This window comes from Hypoxylon fragiforme (genome assembly GCF_022984875.1).
Source record: "Hypoxylon fragiforme strain CBS 206.31 chromosome Unknown GGS25scaffold_1, whole genome shotgun sequence".
NCBI lineage: Eukaryota > Fungi > Ascomycota > Sordariomycetes > Xylariales > Hypoxylaceae > Hypoxylon > Hypoxylon fragiforme.
Window position 1 is genome coordinate 1,334,471 of NW_026054756.1, and position 18,011 is coordinate 1,352,481.

General features: G+C 45.9%; 4 protein-coding genes across 4 annotated transcripts; 2 read left to right on the forward strand and 2 right to left on the reverse strand.

Moving 5' to 3' along the window:
• Nucleotides 1-811: 811 nt before the first annotated feature.
• On the forward strand, nucleotides 812-4,215 carry GGS25DRAFT_19896 (vacuolar protein-sorting protein BRO1). The gene is made up of 4 exons (XM_049256776.1): nucleotides 812-1,215; nucleotides 1,280-1,709; nucleotides 1,768-2,919; nucleotides 2,970-4,215. The coding sequence occupies exons 1-4, from the start codon at nucleotides 938-940 to the stop codon at nucleotides 4,110-4,112; spliced, it is 3,003 nt and encodes a 1,000-aa protein (XP_049121177.1). The 5' UTR covers nucleotides 812-937; the 3' UTR covers nucleotides 4,113-4,215.
• Nucleotides 4,216-6,672: 2,457 nt separating this feature from the next.
• GGS25DRAFT_19944 (transport protein Avl9-domain-containing protein) lies at nucleotides 6,673-9,532 on the forward strand. Its single transcript, XM_049256781.1, has 4 exons — nucleotides 6,673-7,132; nucleotides 7,198-7,624; nucleotides 7,681-7,893; nucleotides 7,946-9,532. Exons 1-4 carry the CDS (start codon nucleotides 6,777-6,779, stop codon nucleotides 9,479-9,481), a joined length of 2,532 nt encoding a protein of 843 aa, XP_049121178.1. The 5' UTR covers nucleotides 6,673-6,776; the 3' UTR covers nucleotides 9,482-9,532.
• A 1,354-nt stretch (nucleotides 9,533-10,886) lies between these two features.
• Nucleotides 10,887-14,765, reverse strand: GGS25DRAFT_469172 (Cullin-domain-containing protein). Its single transcript, XM_049259127.1, has 6 exons — nucleotides 14,470-14,765; nucleotides 14,003-14,249; nucleotides 13,925-13,941; nucleotides 13,777-13,856; nucleotides 11,837-13,722; nucleotides 10,887-11,779 (listed from the first exon to the last, which is right to left on the reverse strand). The coding sequence occupies exons 2-6, from the start codon at nucleotides 14,132-14,134 to the stop codon at nucleotides 11,591-11,593; spliced, it is 2,304 nt and encodes a 767-aa protein (XP_049121179.1). The 5' UTR covers nucleotides 14,135-14,249; nucleotides 14,470-14,765; the 3' UTR covers nucleotides 10,887-11,590.
• A 387-nt stretch (nucleotides 14,766-15,152) lies between these two features.
• Nucleotides 15,153-17,288, reverse strand: GGS25DRAFT_469174 (uncharacterized protein). The gene has a single exon (XM_049259128.1). The coding sequence runs from the start codon at nucleotides 16,608-16,610 to the stop codon at nucleotides 15,567-15,569; it is 1,044 nt and encodes a 347-aa protein (XP_049121180.1). The 5' UTR covers nucleotides 16,611-17,288; the 3' UTR covers nucleotides 15,153-15,566.
• Nucleotides 17,289-18,011: the final 723 nt, after the last annotated feature.

Below are 18,011 nucleotides of genomic sequence, written 5' to 3' on the forward strand. Positions count from 1 at the left end.
ATCAGTTACATTCTAATTGCATGTGTGCATTGTATAGAATACCATGTGGTACGTTGATGTAAGCACCTACATGTACCTATCAAATTCAATGTTCGTGAAACCTAGGCTATCCCGGCGGAGATGTATGTAGTAGTTCTAGGTACCAATGACTTAAACCCCACCATAGATACATGTAGCTTAGCCTTAGCTTTAAGATCAACTCGGCGGCTACTAGGTACATGGCTGCTAAGTGCTTGGTTACTAGCGTTAGGTAGGCAAGAACTACACACCTAGATCTTAAAGCATTTCAACTTCTTGCACTTTCGTTCGCATGTCCACGACCACCCTTCATGCATCCATCTTAACTGAACTGCATTGGCCCTGCATTTACAGACGCGCCGCGTGTTACTTCACTCATGTGCCATATTATCATCGTTGACTGAATAACGGAGAACTTGGTTAATGCTTCTGTATTATTTGTCTTTACCTGTTCTTTTGCCATTCAGGTTCATCGTAAGCCGGACTATTAGGCTGCACTTCCCGCCTTGTCCGACCAACTCATCCAATCTTGAATCAGTATCTATTGGGCTTGCATTTGCTTCCCTTCCCTTCCCTTTTCCCCTTTCTTCTCTTCCTTTTCGGCGACAGCATGTTGGTAGATCCATCGACTCCTACTACGAAAGAGCTTCAGGTAAACTGATCTGAAACTACTTTCTTGCGTCAAACTTGGCACCCAATCTGCCAGACAGGTGTCCAGATAAATCGCCATAGAGCCGTCGTCGCCAGCACACCATTAAGGAATCTCGACCTCACACTATCCTCAAACTATATGCACGCCGTGATACGAAATCCCTCGATACCACCTGTCCCTAAGGGAAACGGACTGTGGTAGTTTCAAATAAGAAAAGAAGAAGAGAAGTCCTGTGCATACGTTTCCAATTACGAACTACAATCCACCATGACACAAACGCCGATGATTTCGGTGCCTTTAAAGGCTACCAACGAGATCGACTGGATTACCCCGCTAAAGACCTTTATCAGGGATACGTACGGAGATGACCCCGAACGGTATTCAGAGGAATGCGCAACACTTAACCGTTTGCGACAGGATATGAGGGGTGCCGGGAAAGATAGTACTGCTGGAAGGGACTTGCTATATAGATATTACGGCCAGCTCGAATTATTAGATCTGCGTTTTCCAGTCGATGAGCAGCACATCAAGATATCCTTTACTTGGTATGGTTGATCCATGTTGCGGATGAGGTTAGCTGTTATTGGTATACTAACACATGGTCCTCAGGTTTGATGCCTTCACTCACAAGTCTACGGCCCAATACTCGCTTGCGTTTGAGAAGGCTTCCATTATTTTCAACATATCCGCCGTCCTGTCCTGCCATGCTGCCAATCAAACCCGTTCCGAAGAGTCTGGCCTCAAGACTGCTTACCACTCCTTCCAGGCCTCTGCTGGCATGTTCACATACATAAATGAGAACTTCTTGCATGCGCCGTCATCTGATCTCAGTCGAGACACCGTGAAAACCTTGATTCAGATTATGCTTGCACAGGCACAAGAAATATTTCTTGAAAAGCAGGTTGCCGATCAGAAGAAGGTAGGCCTACTAGCGAAGTTATCCAGTCAGGCTGCCTATTTATACCAGCAAGCACTTGAAGGTGTGCAGGACAATGTCAACAAGGCCATCTTCGAGAAGGTCTGGCTTCTCTTTGCCCAGGTAAGTGACTTAAGATCTCATCTAATACAAAAGTGCGTGGAAACTGACCCTTATCCAGATCAAAGCCAATCTGATGGCTTCAAATGCCCAATATTACCAAGCCCTTGCCGACGAAGATGCAAACTCATATGGCGTGGCTGTCGCAAGACTCACATCAGCTGAAGTCCAGGCGAAAGAAGCTAACAAGATAGCCAATAACTTCCCTAGTACCATGCCACCTAGCTCAAATCTGAGTGCTGACACGGGACCTTCATTGGCTGAGATTACAAAACGGAATCTGACTACTATCCAAGAAAAGCTGAAGGAGTTGATAAAAGACAACGACTACATCTACCACCAAACAATTCCGGCGGAGGCGAGTTTAGTTCCTGTACCGAAACTGCCTGCGGCAAAGCCAATCCCGGTAAACGAACTCTATGCTGGCCAGGATGTCCAACGCATAACCGGTCCTGATCTATTTGCGAGAATCGTCCCATTTACAGTTACCGAATCGGCGAGCTTATACGACGAGGAGAAGGCGAAATTGGTGCGTGCAGAGACCGAGCGAGTTGACTTGGCCGATAGTGAGCTGGCTACAAGCTTGGACTATCTCAAATTACCGGGCGCCCTGAAGGTTCTCAAAGGTGGTGTCGACCAAGATATTCATCCAGACAAGGATTTCCAAACTTGGTGCGACGATGTTGCAGGACATGAAAATCCGATTTCAATCTTCGATACGCTACGCATAGACAAAGATGCAGTTGTGAATAACCTGGATAAGTGTACGAAGCAGCTCGATATGGAAGAAAGTGTCTGTGAGAAGATGAGATCGAAGTATGAGGGCGAGTGGACACAGCAGCCTAGCTCACGGTTAACTACCACCTTGAGAGGAAACATTCGAGATTACCGGGATGCTTTGGATGAAGCAGCAAAGAGCGACTCTCAGCTCTACACCAAGTTCCGACAAAATGAAGTAGACTTTGAAGAGATGCGGAGGGCCGCACAGACCGGTGAAGTCGATTTGCTTTTCCAAACGGCCGTCAACAAAGTGAAAGCGAAATCCAGTAATGTGTCAAGTCCAGCAGGTGGCGAGCCGAATCTGTTAGATGCTGATTTCGAAGACGACAGCCCGAGTGTTGCGGAGCAGATAGCTAGAGTTGAGGACATTCTCAAGAGACTAAATCTGGTAAAGAGGGAACGAAAGCAAGTACTGAAGGATCTCAAGGAGAAGGTGAGCGCAACATACTCAGCATTTGATATTTGGCGGCTAACAAGAACTAGGTTCTCACTGATGACATATCACAAATTTTGATTCTGAACAAGAAATCGATACCGAACTTTGAGAAAGAACTATTCCAGTCCGAGCTGGAGAAATTCCGTCCACACCAGAACCGAATCTTGCAGGCAAATCATAAGCAATCCTCACTGATGAGGGAACTACAGGCATCGATCAATCATCTCTTCCAGGACAAGCGTGTACGCTCGGAGCGCAGCAAGTATGAGGCCATACAACGACAAAAGAATTCGGTGGTGAACAAATATAAGAGGGCATATCAGGAGTTCCTCGATTTGGAATCAGGCTTGCAAAGCGCAAAGAACTGGTACAATGAGATGAAGGAAACGGTTGATAGCCTCGAGAAAAACGTTGAGACTTTTGTCAACAATAGGAGATCAGAAGGTGCCCAGCTACTTGGCCAGATCGAGCAAGAAATAGCTGCGAACAAGAGCACGCAAGCCGAAACTGAGCGAGAAAGACTTCGTGGTTTAATGGAACGCATGTCCATGGATTCTAGTATATCACCACCACCGAAGGCGGGTGCGGCAAGGCCTGTGCCGACACCACTCTCCTTTACGAGCACGCCACGTTATCCCCAGACCGGCATGGCCACTCAATATCAAATGCCAACTTCTCCGCCGCCAAATCAAGCCAACTACCCCGGCTATTCTAGCCCACCACCGGGCACGACATACACATCTACGTCGCAGCCATCCTTTACTCCGAACCCACAACAAGCTAATCAACAGTACGGGCAAGCTGCGTATAACCCTAGTAGCTGGGGTCGAAACCCTGGCCCAGCCTCACCACCGCCAAACCAGGCTACCTTTGGACTTGGTGTTGGTAGTAGAAATCCTGCTTCGCCCCCACCTACGCAGACATCCTTCACAGCAAATCAATACAGTACTTATGGAAATCCGCAGGCAGTAGCAGCACCGCAACAACAGCAGTACATGCCTCCGGGTTTCGTCCCGCCACCACCGCCGCCCGGACCGCCGCCTTTGGGTCCGCAGCAGACTATCCACTACTCACCGCAAGGGCAAGACTACCCATACGGAAGCCCTCAAGGCGCCCCCTCGCATAATGCTGGTGCTCGGCCGGCACAAAGCAACAACGACCCATGGGCAGGCTTGAACGCTTGGAAATAGGGCATCTAATTTTAGTTGGGATAAGCAAATGCGAGGAATGAATACTTTATTCAAACTCTTTTGCGAAAAGCTAGCATGTCCGACTGCTCATGAAAAGTAGTAATTGAGAGATACCAACAAATTTTTTTTCTTAGTTCCGAGTGGCTACTAATCTAGGCTCATGCATGGCTAGAATGATGTGACAGTGACTTGTTTGCTAAGGCTTCCTAGGTACCTGTGTTTCCGAGAGGTTTCCATGTTTGTCGATGCGAGAGAGCGGGGATTGTAGGGACTGAGTAGATTCGCTTATATGTATGTCCCCAACTAATGAAACGGGCGCCGTGCAGGTGTTCGTTTTGGTGAGTGGGATGAACAAAAACCATGATGTAATCCTAGCTACATACCTATAAGATACCTACCTAGGGTAAATAGATAGCAAGGCTAAGCAAGCAAGCTACCTATGCATAACCTACATCCTAATGTACTCTCTGCACACGATACTCCCATTTCTACTTACTACCTAGTTTACAGGTAGATGGGTATAGTATCTATCTGTTCAGACTCTTCTACCTATAACGTGTAATGGCAAATAAAGTAAGGAGGCAGAGAGGATCGCTTTTCTTGGCTTTTCGCGTTCAGCCGACCCCGAAATCACCTTCCATTACGAGATAGAATTTCCCCGATCCCACGTGCAGTCCAAAGACGGTGATCGGTTCATCTTAATTCGCACGGGTAGATTGATATGTATATGTATATGTATATGTAGGTATAATACATACATTAGTACCTCTGATGAGGGACTGTGCAGGTTGTCGGGATTTTTTGCATTCCTACCTACTTACCTACATAGGTGCATACCTTAGTTACCTGGTATACCCTTGGGCTGGGGGGCTATCTGGGATTCTGGGGACGTATGTAGGAGCCAAGAAAAGCAAAAGGAAAAGGAGACCCCACGAAGATGAAAAATTGCCGGCCGATGATGCATTGAGGTAGATATGTAACAACAGTGTGGCATATTTCGTTGAGCACCTTCAATGTAGCAGGAGAAACGAGATAGAGAGGTCTGGAGATAGTTAGCGCTGATAAAGAAATAAGAGGGTTGCGATGAGGGAAATGGCTATGTAGGTAGGTAGGTAGGTAGGTTAAAGGTAAGGTATCTCGGTATTATGTATGTATGATAAGTTGAGGAGGTCGTTTATGCAATGCAAGACAGCTGGCATAACATACATAGTATGGCCACACCAAAGATATGTAGATGCATAGGTACATAGGTATGAAATTAGTTATGTAACAGATAGGCATAGCTAAAGATACATATCTGATTAAGATGATAGTTAAAAAAGAAAAGATTCATGGATTCTTTGTTGGTACTAATTGTCATACTTTGTTAACTGTAAATGAAGATGGGATGATGATAATCATGATATAGGATAGTTATAAGATACATATATCCATGGATCCATAATGAGTGGGTAGGGGGAGCTGAGAGGGTTCGCTGGGCTGCTGGGTTCGCTGAGTCGCTAAAGAAAGTTGTAGCTGTCGCAGTGGGCTGTTGGGGACCTTTATTAGGGTAACATCGCTGAAAAATGATTGGCTTAAAACAGCTTAAATGGAAAACGGATCAACGAAATATTATCCAATCTTTCTTCGAAATTTCTCCATTTAGTTAACTAACCTACCAGTTGCATGTCAAATTTACATAGTACAAAAACAGAAAACAGAACGAATCAAACTACATAAAAATCAAAAAACAAAACAACCAATCCAACTGTCTGTTGGCAGAAGAAAAGAAAAGAAACGAAAAAGAAAGAAAGAAAGAAAGAAAGAAAAGAAAAGAAAACATTATTTCTACTAATTATACCTTTTTTCTCTTTTCTATTTTTGAACAAACATAAACCACCTCCTTGACCCGTTAAATCATAACATCTCAATGCCCGTAAGGAGGCATTGATGATCATGTATATTACTTCACCAATGGCACTTGTGTGACATAAATCGAGCTCTACCATCACTCTGTCTCCCTTTCCTATCCATTATTATTCTTCCCAAAGTACATACAATACTACGCGCTTTCTCCTGTTGTCGATGGGAGCTACCGTGAGATCCCTGGATTACGCTTACTCCTCGACCAGCACCGGTATATTGGTGACATTATCATACATACCTTCTAGGTAGCTATCCCTACTACTGCTAGGTAGTTAGTCTGGCCCGACTTGGATTTCGAAATTCTAGCCATTATTACCTATCTAGTTGAGAGCTTCGTCCTTTCGAGGCCTTCATGTCAACCGTACCTATTATTAAGGATCTCTTATTGCTATCAAAATATCTCCAAGCTCCTTGGCTAGTGTGCCTAATTACCTACCCTCCACACGTCTCCACGGTGATTTCTATGTGCCATCAACTCACCGCCTTTGACCGTTCTGTCCGACTTTCCTCTTCGCTTCGGCCGGCTCATGTCTTTATACCAAATAGTTAGAAAATTGAGTCGCTTTGGATAAGCCGCTTTTGGGACCTGCCTATTACTGATAGCTGGAAAAGACACCCTGTTGCTGCTAGTTTGTCATTTTACCTGAGACCTGCCTCTACGTGGTCTCGCCCCTCGACGATACACCCTTTCGAGTTTTTTACGTGTGCACATAGCTCCGCCGATACTCTTACGCATATTCGAGCGCGGAAACCGGCATCATGGCTACCCCGAGCTTGGGCAGCAGCGTTGTGGAGGATGGCTCGAGTAATAATAAGGATAGCTCGAGTAACAACCAAGAAAGCTCGAGTAGCAACCAAGAAAACTCGAGTAGCAATCAGGAAAGCTCAAGTAGCAATAAGGAAAGCTCAAGTAGCAATAAGGAAAGCTCGAGTAATAAGGACAGCCCAAATAATAACAAGGCCGGATTTATCCCTCTGGTGACAGTGGTGGACTTCCACCACCACAGGGGCCCCGAGGTTGAGAGGTGGTTCGGCGCGGCGGAAGGGCAGGATCCAGCAGCCGACTATGACTGGACGTTGCTCCCCTTCATGGCTTTAAGTGATGGGGCCCATGCGTGAGTTATGTCTTAGTACCGCGCATGCATGTCTACCACTAACCCGGGTCCTTTGACGTATACAGATCTACAGAGGATTTCTCCTATTTCACCCTTCTACGCCCCGGCACGGACGATACCCCCGCGACCTCGCTCTTTGGCATATCGTGCACACGACAGTTGGATGCCTCGCAACTACTCGTTCGACCCTCCGATGTGACGCGTTCAACGGTGCAGAAAGCTGTGGTGGTTATAGCGGATAGCCCTCAGACCTTTGGTATGCTAAGGGAACGACTATCTGTTGTCACTAGCGCATGGTTCGCGCAGCGCGAGTTCGGCGACACCGAGATTCTGCGGCGATTTCAAGAGAGCCTTGCCGAGGAAAAGGCGCGCGGTCAGATGAATGAGGAGACAGACAAGGACCAGTACCTGGGCATGAGCCTCCGAGAACTCGTGAGAGAGTTCCGTTGGCAGACCCTGGTGCTCCTGAAATGCTGTCTCTTGCAGCCCAAGGTGAGCAGTCTGCAGTGATATCCGTTTTGATTCATGAGCTTACATGCATGAAACAGATGCTTTTCTTCGGCTCGCGGTGCGAACGTTTATGCATGATGCAGTTCTCGCTCATCTCTTTAATACCCGGTCTTCTGAGGAATCTCCAGGATTGCGCCGGGCCTGAGCTGAATAACTACGAGAAGAATCTCACCCGGCCGACGAGTTTGAGAACTAGTGATCGAAACTCATTGCTGGCATACATGGGATTGCCCTTGCAGATATTTGGGAAGGTGAGTTGCTTACGATTCACGTTGAAAATACGTATATTGACCAAGTATAAAGGGAGCTTTGTTCGGGCCATACACGCCCCTTCAGCAATTGGACGTTCTGGCAGATTTCGGCACGAAATCCTATATAGTTGGCAGCACAAACTCGTTACTCTTACAGCAAAGGGATCGTTATAGCGATATTCTAATCAATCTAGACGAGAACACGGTTAACATCACATCCACCTCGCTTCGCACTGCATTAGTACTCTCCCATTCTGATAGGAGATGGATTGACTTCGTCACGCAGGAAGTGAATGACACGTGGGACGAGTCAAATCCGGGTCGTCCTAAGACAATGGGGTATCGTGGCAGCGAGGAGTTTATTCGACTTCAGTTTGAAGAGTACATACAATCTCTCATCTCATCCGTAAAATATCACAACTATCTCGCCAAGAATGCCCATAACCCCAAGGCAACACTCCCGCATATCGAAGGAGATCCATCGACTGATTTTAGTAATGATTTTGTGGAATACTGGATGAGAACCGAGAATTATCGCATTTGGGATTCTAATACGGATTCGCATCTGTTCGACATCGTTGAGCCCAAACACCCTTGTGCGGGGGGGCTTTCGATCGATGACGTCCAACGTCGGATCCAGCAACAGGTACAGGACCTACATCTCGACGAAAGATTCGCAGTGGGGCGGGAGGTGCTGGGAAGGAATTTAGCAGCGGGACGCGACAAAGCCAGCACTATTTTCAGCAGGTTATATGCTGATATGGAAACACTGCGAGAAGCGCAAAGGAAGCGTGCTGAGGAAACGGCAGAGGCGGCAGCGGCAGAGAAGAGCGAATCTACAGCATCTGGCGTAGACTCGCCGAAATCACAACACGCGGGACCCTCGGTGGGAACGAGGGCCGGCGCATACATCGGCAGCTGGGCCCAATGGGCAGGCGAGAAACGGAAGCAAGGATGGGGTCGCGCGAGCAGCAGTTCCGGCGGAGGTGGCGGCGGGTGGGGATTTGGTGGTGGTAACCGCAGATCTTTGAGATTCGGAAACACGGACTCGATCAGCGAGAAGAACCTCACACCACTCAGCAGCCCCACACTCTCCTCGCCAGGATTCTCCAGAGCCGAGAAGATACAGATGTCCGATGTACTACACCGATCAAGTGAGGGATACGACAGGAGGCCGCTCACGCAAGATAGCTTCGGCGAGAGCATGCTAGACGGTGTAGGGTCGGCGGACGAGAGCGGCTCATCGAGCCCCTCCAGCCCGCGGAAATACGTCCAGCTGAAAGCGGGCAGCGAGAGCCCGGAAGCGAGGAAGGATAAGATTAGGAAGAATAGCGATGCTCTTATTGAGCATATGGATGAAGATGAGGACGAGGATGAAGATGAGAAGGACGAGAAGAAGGATAAGGGTGAGGGTGAGGGTGAGAATAAGAACAAGGATGAAGACGAGAATAAGGACAAGAACAAAGACAAGGGCAAGGCTGAGGTCCAACTAGAGGATAAGCCCAAGGAAAAGAACGAGACTGAGGTCCAGCCGGAGGAAAAGCCAGAAGAAAAGCCCAAGGCAGCGGAGACAACCACAACCGCGTAAGTAGGTACCTACTACGTAGATAGGTACATTACCTGTAATCCATGGTATATAGCAGCATAAGCAGCAACACGACATACACAGGGGGTCACTTGCCTACTTACTTACATACCTAGGTACAGTATGTAGCTACGTAGGGGGTCATGAAGTACGAGGAGGACATATTCAGGGTGGGTGTGTGTGTGTTTATATACCCAGAGCATTATTGTATTGCTTCCATGGTTTACATTTACATTTACATTTACATTTACATTTACATTTACATTTACATTTACATTTACATTTACATTTACATTTACATTATATCTATTAGGGACCTATTGTACTGTGAGTACGTAGCCTAGGTACCTAGCTAGGTAGGTATGTAGGTTACGGAGGGAGGGACTTTAGTATCCTACGGATTACCTAGTTAGTAGTTACAGTAAACCTTGGCCATAACGATATGGAAAAAACACCACCCTTAATTCGTTATAGAGAGATATCGTTATGTAGAAATGGACCCACTGTCATGGTCCGTGTAATGCCGTTGTACCTTTACTGCCATTTTATTGGAAAAGGTACTTACTATTTTATGAAAAATATTGTACAATAGATATTATGCAGTAAGCCAATTTTTCGGCGATTAGATATCGTGGCGGTGATTAGATTTACCTGAAAAAAGGGCAGTCCAATTGGCTACCAAACGCAAAATTCCACTTATTCCACCAAAATTTTATCAAAATAAACGGTTTTTTACACATGGTCCATAACGATCTTGGTGGTGGCGGTCAAAAAATTAACGATATATCGCTAAGGTTAAAATATCGTTATTTCCCATACAAAATTGCAATGTTCCCAAAATTATATCGTTATACAAAAATATCGTTGTCTACCGAATCGTTATGGCCAAGGTTTACTGTAGTAGTAATAGTAAGTACTTTGTATGGAGGACGATAGTAGGTAGTTATGTAGGATGAGTTTATCTACCTACCTACCTACCTAATAACTTACCTAGTAACTTACCTACATACTATAGGTAGGCAATTAATTTATATGAACCTACCTGCCTGCCTGCTTGCCTGCCTATCTGCCTATCTACCTGTCTGCCTAAATGCCTAAGTTAGATATTTACAGATATTAGGTAGGTATATAAGTGATACAGACACTGCCTAATTAATACGATAAAACTTCACGAATATATATGTGTGTATGTATGATTCAGCCAAGTCTTGTAACTACCTACCTACCTAACCTAGGTATATACTGTGGTAAATCATAGTTATGGACAACCCGCTGTGACATGTACTGTAAGTACATACCTACCTACCTATGCATGGCGTTGGAAGCACTAGCAAACTACGAAAATCTAGATGGGATAACATCAGCATATTCGGTCGACGAAGCAGCATAGGCAATCACTAGGTACTTAGGCATAGAGGGAAAACACAAAGGAGTACATAAATTGTTTATTCATTGAATAGCAAACGTACGTGCGTGCAGAGGTGGAACCGTGGTCTTTTTCAATCGACGGGGAATAAAAAAAGGCCACAAAGCCCTTTTTTTACCTGCCCACCTACCTACCTCCCTTATGTATAGTAGTAACTACCTACCTATCTACCTACCTAGATACCAGGTTAGGTAGGTAGGTAGATAAGTAGTGAGGTAAGTAGGTAGGTGAGGTGCCTAGGTAGCTAACAGCTGCCAGCTATCATTTGTTTTCTTGACTCAGCTCTCTCTCTCTCTGTCTGTCTCTCTGTCCAGTAGGATCCGTTATCCTTGCATCAATGTATACAGGAGCGGCATCGCCTTAATCCATCCTTTTGCTGGTTCATTTTCATTAGGGGTTTCGGGGTTCAACTGACTCAGCCTCGGCTTTTCAAGCCGTTGCCAAATGCATAAATCTAGTAATCGTCCCGAACTATTGGGTCAAATAGCCTACTAAGCCCTCCCTTTTTTTCAGGCTCTCTTAGGGTCACCCAAACTTCTGAGCTTGCATATCCACCGCCCCTTCACTACCTATGTAACGAGGAGGACGTAAGCCACCAACCGATGCTAAAGGGAGAACGGAATGGTTGTATGAGTATAATGTTGTATGTTTATCAGGTACTGAGATAGGTAGGTATTACAACCCCATTATGCAAGATAACCGAGCTCGTCGTCGTCCAAACGCTCAAGATATTCCTTGTCGAGTAGGATCTCGATGCATTTTTTAATGTCACTGACTTTGGGGACGAAGCGCGACTTGATCTGGATGATACATTCGTTCACAACTTGAGTGTGCTTCATCTTCTTTCGTGCTTTCATGATTCGGACGATCGCAGACTACATTCGTTGTTAGTATTCCTAGTATATTAGAACGATACCATTTAGGGGACTCACTTGTAATACGAGTTGGCGGTCTTCTTCAATTGTCTTATTGGTATCTGCTTCCTCCTGCTTCTGCTCCGTCTTGGTTCCGATATTCAGGTTGACGCGGATTTTCTTGCTCTTGAAGTCATAGTTGAGGTGGAATGTCTTTCCAGCGCCGGGTTTCTCGCCGTCCGGCTTCATAATCAGAACTTTGGCTTTGCAAAGGATCCCGATGGCAGAATCCAAGACCTCGCTAGTCAACTGGGTGACCGATTGTATGTCCTCATACAAATGGACATCCTTGGAGTTGAATAGTAGAAGAATGGCCATTTGGTAGACACTGACTTGGAACGTGAAGGGTGTCTTCGTTTTGCAATAGCCCGTCTTCAATTCACCCTTGCACAATTGCCATAACCAGCTCAGCTTACGACCCTCGTGCTTGTTCTTGTAGAAGAGTGTGAACCGGTCGATATCGGTCTGGATCTCAGCTGGGGGGAAGAACGTCGTGTTGGGTGGTGTCAAAGGCCAGAAGCTGGTTCCCAGTATAGAATATGTCGAATCTAGAGGCTGCTTCTCTAGTTGTAATCCTCTAGTATGCTCTCGGAATCCCGTGTTGAGATCCTTAGAAATCTGCATATCTTGGAACATGCGCTGTAGCTTATTAGTGTACTCGAAGCCGCACGCCTCCTTGAGTTTGCTGATCATGCTGGTCTCGGCATCGTCTGATGAAGAATTGCTATGTACTAGACGTCTTGCCAACATTCTAGAGTAGAATTTCTGGAATACATCCTTGTCTTCGATGTACTTGAATACGGTCATGATCTGTGTTAGGGTAGTATCGAGCTCAGCTTCCTCCACACCAGTCCCACTCTTTCGCAGAAGCACGTCTGTGTATTTGGCGAGAAGTTCGGGGGATTTGCTGCTTCCTGCCTTGCAGATTTCGTTACGGTTCACAAACTCTCTGCAAGCGTTGTCTAATGACCGAGTGAACTCGGGCTCATCAGCAAACGCACGCTTGACTAAGCCTTGATATCTCGTGTGGGTCTCAAGCAAGGCCTCGACGTAGACCTTAGGATCAAGCTTCTCTGCGTCGGCGGCAACCTTCGCAACCGCACCAAGGCCAGCATTCCGCACATGTGCTTCGAATCTCTGTCGCAACGGATCTAAGCCTTCCGGGATTCTAGAAAGAAGACTATACATGCGAGCCATATCATCTTCTCGATCATTGTCGAGAAGAACCTGAAACTCATCCCTTAGCATAGCGGAATGATCAGCGATAAGGGCCTTGTTGCATGTCTTCTTCAATGGAACAGCTATGTCATTGTGAAGATACATGCGAACACGCTCCTCCTCTTCAGCTAGGCGTGCTTCAGCTTTCTTCATGTATTCCACAACGCTATTTTCGGCAACAAATTGCTTCGATTCAGCCTTGTAGAACTCTTCGGTCGCCGCGAGGAAAGGTTTCTCAAAATGGAACCTGTAGGTGTCGAGGGTGGACTTGGTTGCATCGTGCTCGTCAAGGCCAAGGGAAACGAATGAGTCGACAACCTGTTTGATCTGGCCATGTTCAATGGTCTCACCATTTCTCTGCTTTTCGACCAGCATGAGCACGGCATCCATAACCTTCTTGTTGACAGGAGTGAAAAACTCCGTGCGCCATTGATACAGGTGCAAAGTGTAGACATCATAAGTGTTCTTCTTTCCCTCGTCCATTTCGCGCTTAACCCAGTGTCGGTTAAGGTATCTGAAAAGATGGTGAATATACTTGGCGGCGATGGTGTATCTGTTCCATTCTCTAATGTAGAACGCAAGTAGGGCCTCGTCGGTGTGCGCCTTCGATGATTCGAAAAGTCCATGGAGGTGATTGTTGAGATATTCCTTGAGTTTCTTATACAGATCCTCTCCAAGCAGGTGCGCTATGGGAGCACAATTAGTTAAAGGGCTTGAAATATTGGAGCTGGTATTGGTACCTCCTCTATGAGCTTGGCCAACCCCGTTGGAGCTTCCCAATCCTACAGCTTTCTGAGACGTGCAAAAGTTATGGACCGCACTGCATCAAGTTAGTTCAAAGTCGGACATGTAGGGGTCAGATATCTATAGCCATCCGTATCGACTCACGTGTAGATGCCCATGTACTAGTAAATATATGGTTAGCTATTATGGATTAATTTAAGGTATGACCGAGGAGTAACCTACTGCTCCCATATCCATGCCATCTTGGAGGTTGATCATAATCTTTGAAATTCCCTGTTGAAGGTATTCCCAGGTCTGGCCGATATCCTCTCGATTCGGCGTCTGGGGCATGGATCGCGTCGCGGTGAGAGACATGGTGGCGGTTTTCGGAAGGGACGCCCTCCTCCGAGTATATTAGGAGAAGACCACGCACAGGGTCGGGAGGATATGTTTCTGGAGTAAAGGGACGAAAGCCGGTTTCCTGGAAAATCTAAGTTCCAAGGCTCATTAGTTATGTGAAGAAAAAATCAGCAGCGATGTAAGTGAACGGATCAAGGTTGAAATGATATTTCGAAAACTTGAACATGGTCGAGGGTCAAAAGAAAAACCACCTTGAGAACCTGCTAATATATGTACAGGCAACACTGTATGAAGAGAAAACAATAGATAAGGAAGAACAGGGAAACAATGAAACGCACAACAATACATACCAGCTTTCTTTGACACCTAATGAATCTTCCAGTTAGACCGTTGACCTTCAATTCAAAAGAACCTCGGAAGATTCGTAGATTGCTTAAACCACTAAGATAGAAGAGGATGGCTAAGAATCAAGGAAATAATTGATGAGGAGGGGGACACTCCGCGCAATGTAAAAAAAAAAAAGAAGAAATAAAGGATTGGGAGTTGGGAGTTGGGTTAAAAAGTGGTGCGAAGTTTGCGAAGTTGATGTCACTGTCAGTCACTTGCGACGACGAGTGAAATGGATGGAGTTGAGTTCAGGTTGCCGCATTTCAACTGTTCTACAGTATGAAGTAAGCAAGTAAGGCAGACATGACCCATAAATTACATATGTACTAGGTATCACCCTAGGATGGGCCTAGGTAGACATCTTAGTCAACCCTGAATTGGCCTAGTTCTGCCTATTGGTTGCCGCAAGGTGCCCCCACCTTCAATGTTGTTTGTTTTACGCGGTTGCCCCTCCAAAACTGTCCTAATTTCTAAATAGAGTAGGTACTACCTAGCACCAAGGCACTTTACCACTGTTCAAGTTTGGTGCACATGTGCACTTACTACATTGCTGTACATACCTAACCTAGGCCCTAGGGTAGTATCATACTAGTAACTATGTACTCGACGGGAGTCACCTTAATACGGTTAATCCATCCATGGATCCTTCACATTCGAGGCTGCTACTACCTACATCACTGAGTGTATATAAGTACCTAACCTGGTACCAACATTGAATCCAATGTTCAAATGTTGTATTTATTCAATGTTCCCACTAACATCCTTAACCGATAGAATTTGAGCCCTTCAATGTTTGTCTTCGTGTTCTTGATCAACACATCAGGTCAGGCTTCCTGCCTTACACTTCCCGTACACTACCACATGCAGTTACCTCCTATCAATCCCTTTCGAAAAGGGAGCACAGAACTAAAGCTCAGGAGACCCCATCGATAAAGGAATATTGAAATGCCTTTGGTACATAGGCGTAGAACCAGAGGCAATAGAAATTATCCTTGCTAGGTATATTTGAAGGGGGTATATTCATCTGCTTGTAACCTATTTTGCCTAACGTTCAAGTACTTCATTTTTCAGCCACATTATCTATTCCACCGAGCTTCTCTGCCAGTCTGAACACGCTAATAGTGAAATTCAGAATCCAGGCGATCAACCCCACCAACGTTAATGCTGCAAGACCCCTAGCCAAATGAAGAGATACCTTTTCCGTTGTTGTCCAACGGGGATCTTCCGAAGTCCCATCCCCGCTATGATATACAAGTGCTTCGAATGCCAATGCCGCACTGGCTGCCTTCAATACGATGAATATGAGATCGAGGAGTGTAAGCGACACCTTCTGTGCCGGAGGTCGAAGTCCCAGCGGCTTTCCTGTGTACTCGTCCCAGACCATATATAAAATGTAAGGGATAGCCACAACATCGATAACTATCGCGACAATCGCTTGCGATGACTCTGGAACGCTGTCGTTGGGAGTGTTCGGGTCCCTCTCTCTTTGATAGATATTACAAGCCAGAGCAAGAGCAGCGATCGTAGTGATTAACACTACCAGGCGGAAAATGAGCGGTGCGATCGGATGTCGCAACACAAAATTCCAGAACCGCATTATCCACGTGTCCTTTCTGGATTTTCTCTTCGTCTTGGGATCCAGAGGATGAAGCGGGCTCCGAACCGGCATACCGAGGCCCGGCATTTGCTGCGCGAATACTTCGGGTGACACCACCTCGTAGTTGTCTTCGATATTTCGCCCGTAGGAGGATGATCGGATAAACTGCCTCCATCTTTCGTGAGGATCTTCATTAGGCGGTCGGTAGCCCAGACCCATAATAACCGGCTCTGCCGTGCGTAAATGGTCCCATCTCCTCCCCGGCTTATCGGCGCGTTTTCTTAGAAACACGGGTAGTTTAGACACATGATCATGTCTTTCGTCGACCCAGTTAACGTAACCATCCTTTGATATCCTCCGCTTCAGTGAATGGTTCCCCTTGCTCTGCTCCGGACTTATGCTTGCTTCGGGAGGAGTGATGTGTTCTTGTGGCCTGGGGCCGTGGGCTTCTTTATCGTAAAGCTCCACCCAAGCTGGCACACTGGTCCTCAACGGGTTTCGGGTCATGTCGGGCTTTGGGAGGACAATGTCATAGGTATGCGATGGTCTACGAATAATATTGAAGGAGGCCCACGGTCGTTGATGATGATGAAGTGGGCAGTAATCCTAGTCATCCTCTCGTATCTCGTATGGCTAATGTTGTCGGGAGCTTGGAAGAGAATCGGAAGAGGTGGGGGAGGAATTAACGTTTGATAGGTAGAAAGAGGCTTCAAGTAGTGTGTCGATAGTCGATAGTCGATAGTTTGTATATGGGTATTGCTTGTGGTGTGTGCGTGAGCGTATGGGTGAGCGTGATCTCGTAGGCGCCGACTTCCATCAAAGTTTTGAAGTACCAACGCGCGCCAAAATTGGGTGTCTAGGTACCTAAATATTAGGCAAAGGTTACACAAATTGTAATACCAAAGACAAATCCTTTGAAATGCACATTCTCATGACATGGTGGGAGAGGATAATGAAGAAGTGGAGGGATTTGAAGATTCAATTAGTACACTACACGGCACACACGGGCTCTTCTTTTGTGCAGTATGAGAAAGTTTAGGTCACGATGTAAGATTGAACAACTTGGAAGACGAATAGTTAAACTAAACCGGGGGTCTGGGCAGGTTGGCCGGGAACTCTGAAGGAACAAGGATCCCGACTCCAGGGATTCCAGGGATATGGTACCTACAAATGTAAGATACTTACATACGACGTACAGTGTCATACGCATGTACATATGTAAGTACATTGTTGATATTGATTATGCGGATAATGCCGTAATGAGGCCATAGCTTCACGACCTTTCTGGGAAGAAATCACTGTTTCGTTTCCACCAGTGGAGCCCTGTTTGTATCTAAATATGGCACTACAACCTTGAACTGCATGTACCTGATTAGTACTGTTATGGCTGAGAACATACACATATGTATGTATCATTCAGCCACAATACTAGGCAACTACATAAACGTTAAATTGCTGGCGCTTGCATGATTATGTACTTAAGCTAGGTACTTAGGTACCTAGACATTGGGTTCAATTGTTCAATGTCTATTGAAACAATGGGTAACTGTCGTGACTTAATTTTTCAATTAAAAATGATGTACATTTTCAGAGCTCTGGGAATTACGATTGAACATTGAACTACAACTTGAAGCTATGTAGTCGCCAGTGCTTAGCATACATTTAGCACACTTCAAGATGGTTCAAAATACTACATTATGTAAATACTTACTATGTAATAGTACTAGGTGCTACACGTACTGGGTGTACTTAGGTAGGTACTACACCGGGTAGGTCTAGTGTAGTCACAGCAGCATCCTTGTTCACATGCGTCACCACAACATCTTAAATTTGTTCAGTGTCAACCTAAACACTTTTTTCAAGCTTGACAAGTGTTTTTGCTTAAAAAAATTGGTTACCTCACTTACC